Here is a 3,782-nt window from a genome sequence, read left to right as displayed (position 1 = left end):
TCGTCGCATATTTCTGTAATTTGTCACATTTTCCTATCTGTAAATTGTTTCCTCTTTAAATCAAGGCAAATGATTGTTTTGTCCATTTCATTATTAACATGCTAAGAAATCCTTGTCTCCAGGTCATGGCTATTGCTATTGATAAGTGGTTTTGTATTTATAGTTAACTTTTTGGCCAAACCATCTATGTTGTAGCATGAAAGCCCATAAATTTGGCTTGTCTGTTTATAAGTTTGAAAAATGTAAATAACTTATATGTTTCACTCCATATGTAGTAATTATTGTGGATGCTCTAACCTTATTTTTTGTTATGTTGATGCACATGGTTCACCCCTTACGTGAGACTGGCTCTTTTCCATTTCTTCCATTATCGTCTGCCTGTTCCTTTATGTCGGAGATGATGACCATTCTTTGTCCTCTCGTACCAGGGCTATGGGTATATAGTTATGTAAATTACACATTCAGAAAAGAAGGTCAATTGTTTCACCTCTCAGATGACCTCTTTTCTGACCAGATTGAGATATTTTTGAAATAATGCATTAACATTAATGCATGAGCATGGAGTACCCTTCCATCAAAGTCAGCCAGGATTTAACGTTGTCCCTATTGCTTTTTCATGTCTCTTCACAAAATGACAGTAATAGATAAGACCACAGCTATGTCAACATTAGAAAAAGAGCCCTGCTTTGCAAATGAACAATTCGATATTTAGGTACATTTCCTTTAAAAATAATTGTATCTATCTCAACTTAATGCATAAACATTCATCTGCCACTGCTTCTTCCATCATCTCATCTGGGTGTAAGTTGTTGCAGAGTGTAAGCATTTTCTTATGTCTCCTTTCCTTACGCGCAGAGCCCAAGCATTGCTGCCAGAATTGACATGGATTTGATTAATGTATACAGTGGATAATTATTCTTGTAAACAATGAGTGGCAGTCTAGTGAGTTCACTAACTCACTGCTGTGAGTTTGGTCCTTTGCAACTTGAATAGTCTAAAGACAACTTCCAATTCAACCTTGTAAAGCATTTCGTTCTTACAACTTTGTAAGAGTAGTTGCTCTGATTATTATTACAACTTTCCAAGACACTGTGTTCAACTTCATGCCATGTAATATTATGTTTGCTTGAATATTATACTTATATTTTTTACCTTCTCCTTGCAGTTTTTTTTATCAATTTTCTCTTTAATTTCTAGCTATGTTGCATTCTTCTCTATCTCATCTTATCTATGGTATTCGATACTTTCCCCCCTTGGATATCCTTGTGATATGGATCATTATTGCCTTGGCTCCTTCATGGATCTATATACAGAAGTGATACAACATGAATCTCTCTAAGAACCATAAATGTCCTGGATATGACTTGTATGGATTCCCTGTCATATCCATTCACTGGGAATAAAGCAATCAACAGTCGAGAATTTCAACAATATAAAATTCAAGATATGCTATTAAAATTTATTTGTACCATAGAACCACCTATCAACTAGAGCTTGCTTTTGGGAGGATTTTTATGATGCAGGCCTAGGGTCTACATGTCAAAGTAAAAACTTTTCAATAAAATACAACATTAAAATTTCATAAGATTGAATGAGTTGAAAAAACTTCTTCGTGCTCTATACATTTTTCTCCCATTTGGCGTTTGACATTCTACTCTCCTAGCAATATCTAGAGAGAGGAAGCAATTGTTTGCCTCAAATCTAATTCCCTTATGGACCATATTGATATGCACTTGCTTATCAATATTTGTAGGTTCAATGTCTATCAAATATGTGTTCAAACATCTGCAGCTTTCTTCCAATGCACAGAAATCTATATATAGGGGTCTCGACTTTGCAAATGTTGAGATTTTGAAGTTTAAAACACAACTCAACTGTACTGTTTCTGAAATTAAAGGAAAAATATGAATGTTGAGAAATGATGAAGTAGATCTTGGAACCCTGTAGAATTAAATTTATAAGTTTAACTTATAGGAATAAAGATTTCCTTCAATAAATAAGGAAAAGCAATTTTATAAGTTTGAAAAATGTAAAAAACTTTGAAGAAACAGCAAGAACAGAACCTGGCACCCTTGAAATCTCAAACCTATTGAGATACTTTAAAGTTATTAGAAGATTCTAATCTTTTTCAATATCAGCTACGTAACTATTTGCTATACTTTAACAAATTAAGATCACTTTACACTTCAATTCGTGATCTCTTACAAACCCATCATTTCTCAACCACGGCAAGGACTACAGCTATGACAGTAGCTCCCTGGTTAACATTACAATGTTTATTAGAATCACAAAATGATCGAAGAAACAAAGAAAACTGAAATGAGTGGCAGCATGACAAATTATTTCTTCAGGGAGGGAAAGGCAATTATATAAAATGTATCAGCACGTGGCTAACCGTTGTGATGTTTCACTTCCTTATGAGATTCCTTCTTTTTGTGATGCTCGTGGAAGACGTAGCCCGCTGCCCCCACTGCGGCTGTTGCTGCAATCTCCTCTGCAATCTTGTGCTTGTGCTCATTCTCTGGGTCCTTCTTTGCTGGATGTTTCTCGTACTGCACACCGAAGGACCTAATTAATAATACGATGATAGTATAGGTAAACGCTATAAGTCCGGAAAATATATATACCCGGTTGATCTAGTTCATCAATTCACGATAAATTATTCTAATTCAGATTTTACAAAACGATTAATACCTTCGATCAATGAAAACAATTGACGTCATCATCACTAAAATTGGAATAAAGGAATAAGAGAGATATATACAGTACCAGTGCAAACGTTCCAGCGGCTATTGTTCCCAGTTCACCTAAATTCTCCATTCGTTTATGATGCTTCTCCTCCTTCATCGTTTTTTCATACGGCGTCCCTTCTGGACCGGCATTCTGGCTCTCGTCTTCCTTGTGATGGTGGTGGAATTCTGGCTCTCGTCTTCCTTGTGATGGTGGTGGAAATTATTCTCAGACATCCTTTCAAAATTTCCAATTACAACGGATTGTGACGAAATTCAGAAACTGACTTGTACAACCTTACCATGATCAAAACTGAATTGAATTAGATCCCAAAGAAATGGAAGGAGATGCAGAGACTGACTTGTACCCTCTCACGAAACTCAAATTGTTCAACAGATTAGATTGTGGAGATGGTAACGAAGTGGTGTTCTATATATACAGTGCGGAAACCGTGTTCACGCGTGAGTGTAGTTACCAGAATGGCCAGTGCGACCATATGGTCCCTCCTTACCCGAAGAAGGTTACCACCCAGAAACGTCCGCTTGATCTAAGGTGCCAGTAATTTCTTATCCTGAAAATGATGTTTTAATTATTAGTAAAATAGTATCGTGATTAGCCAGCCAAGGGAGGCGTATCTAGAGTAACGTGGGCCTACAGTGTCATATTTGTTTTCTTACAAGATATGCATTACTCCCGAACAACCAGAACAGATTACCTGGGGCAGGGTACGCTGATTATTGTTTATATATATATATATTTTAATGCAAAACATGGGAGAGCATCTGTGGTATATGCATGTTGTTTGTAATCTGTCTGTAAATTAATTAAAAGTAAGACTTTCGAGTGCTTTGTGGGATCCAGGCACTTTCAAAGAGAATCGGAGACTGGTTCTTCGATTCTTCTCTCCGTGGGATTTCAAGATGTGATATTACTTTTTAAAATGGTTTGTAAATTTTCTTATTTTTTTATTGGTTAGTAGGTAATCAGATTTTTTTTAGAGGATGGGAAAATTTATCATAATTTAGTTGTTAAATTCGTAGCGAGGATAGTCA

The 3,782-nt window shown here is 35.9% G+C and overlaps 1 protein-coding gene across 1 annotated transcript; it reads right to left on the bottom strand.

Annotated features, from left to right (window-relative positions):
- Positions 1–2,390: 2,390 nt before the first annotated feature.
- LOC149201494 (uncharacterized) lies at positions 2,391–3,226 on the bottom strand. The gene is made up of 3 exons (XM_089401291.1): positions 3,181–3,226; positions 2,770–2,933; positions 2,391–2,552 (listed from the first exon to the last, which is right to left on the bottom strand). Exons 1-3 carry the CDS (start codon positions 3,224–3,226, stop codon positions 2,391–2,393), a joined length of 372 nt encoding a protein of 123 aa, XP_089257417.1.
- Positions 3,227–3,782: the final 556 nt, after the last annotated feature.

Source organism: Pinus tabuliformis, chromosome 2_1, assembly GCF_031772625.1.
Source record: "Pinus tabuliformis cultivar Carrire ecotype Pingquan chromosome 2_1, CPIR1, whole genome shotgun sequence".
In the NCBI taxonomy this organism is placed as follows: domain Eukaryota; kingdom Viridiplantae; phylum Streptophyta; class Pinopsida; order Pinales; family Pinaceae; genus Pinus; species Pinus tabuliformis.
The sequence above is the reverse complement of the archived record's forward strand: the minus strand, read 5'-3'. Positions and strand labels throughout refer to the sequence as shown.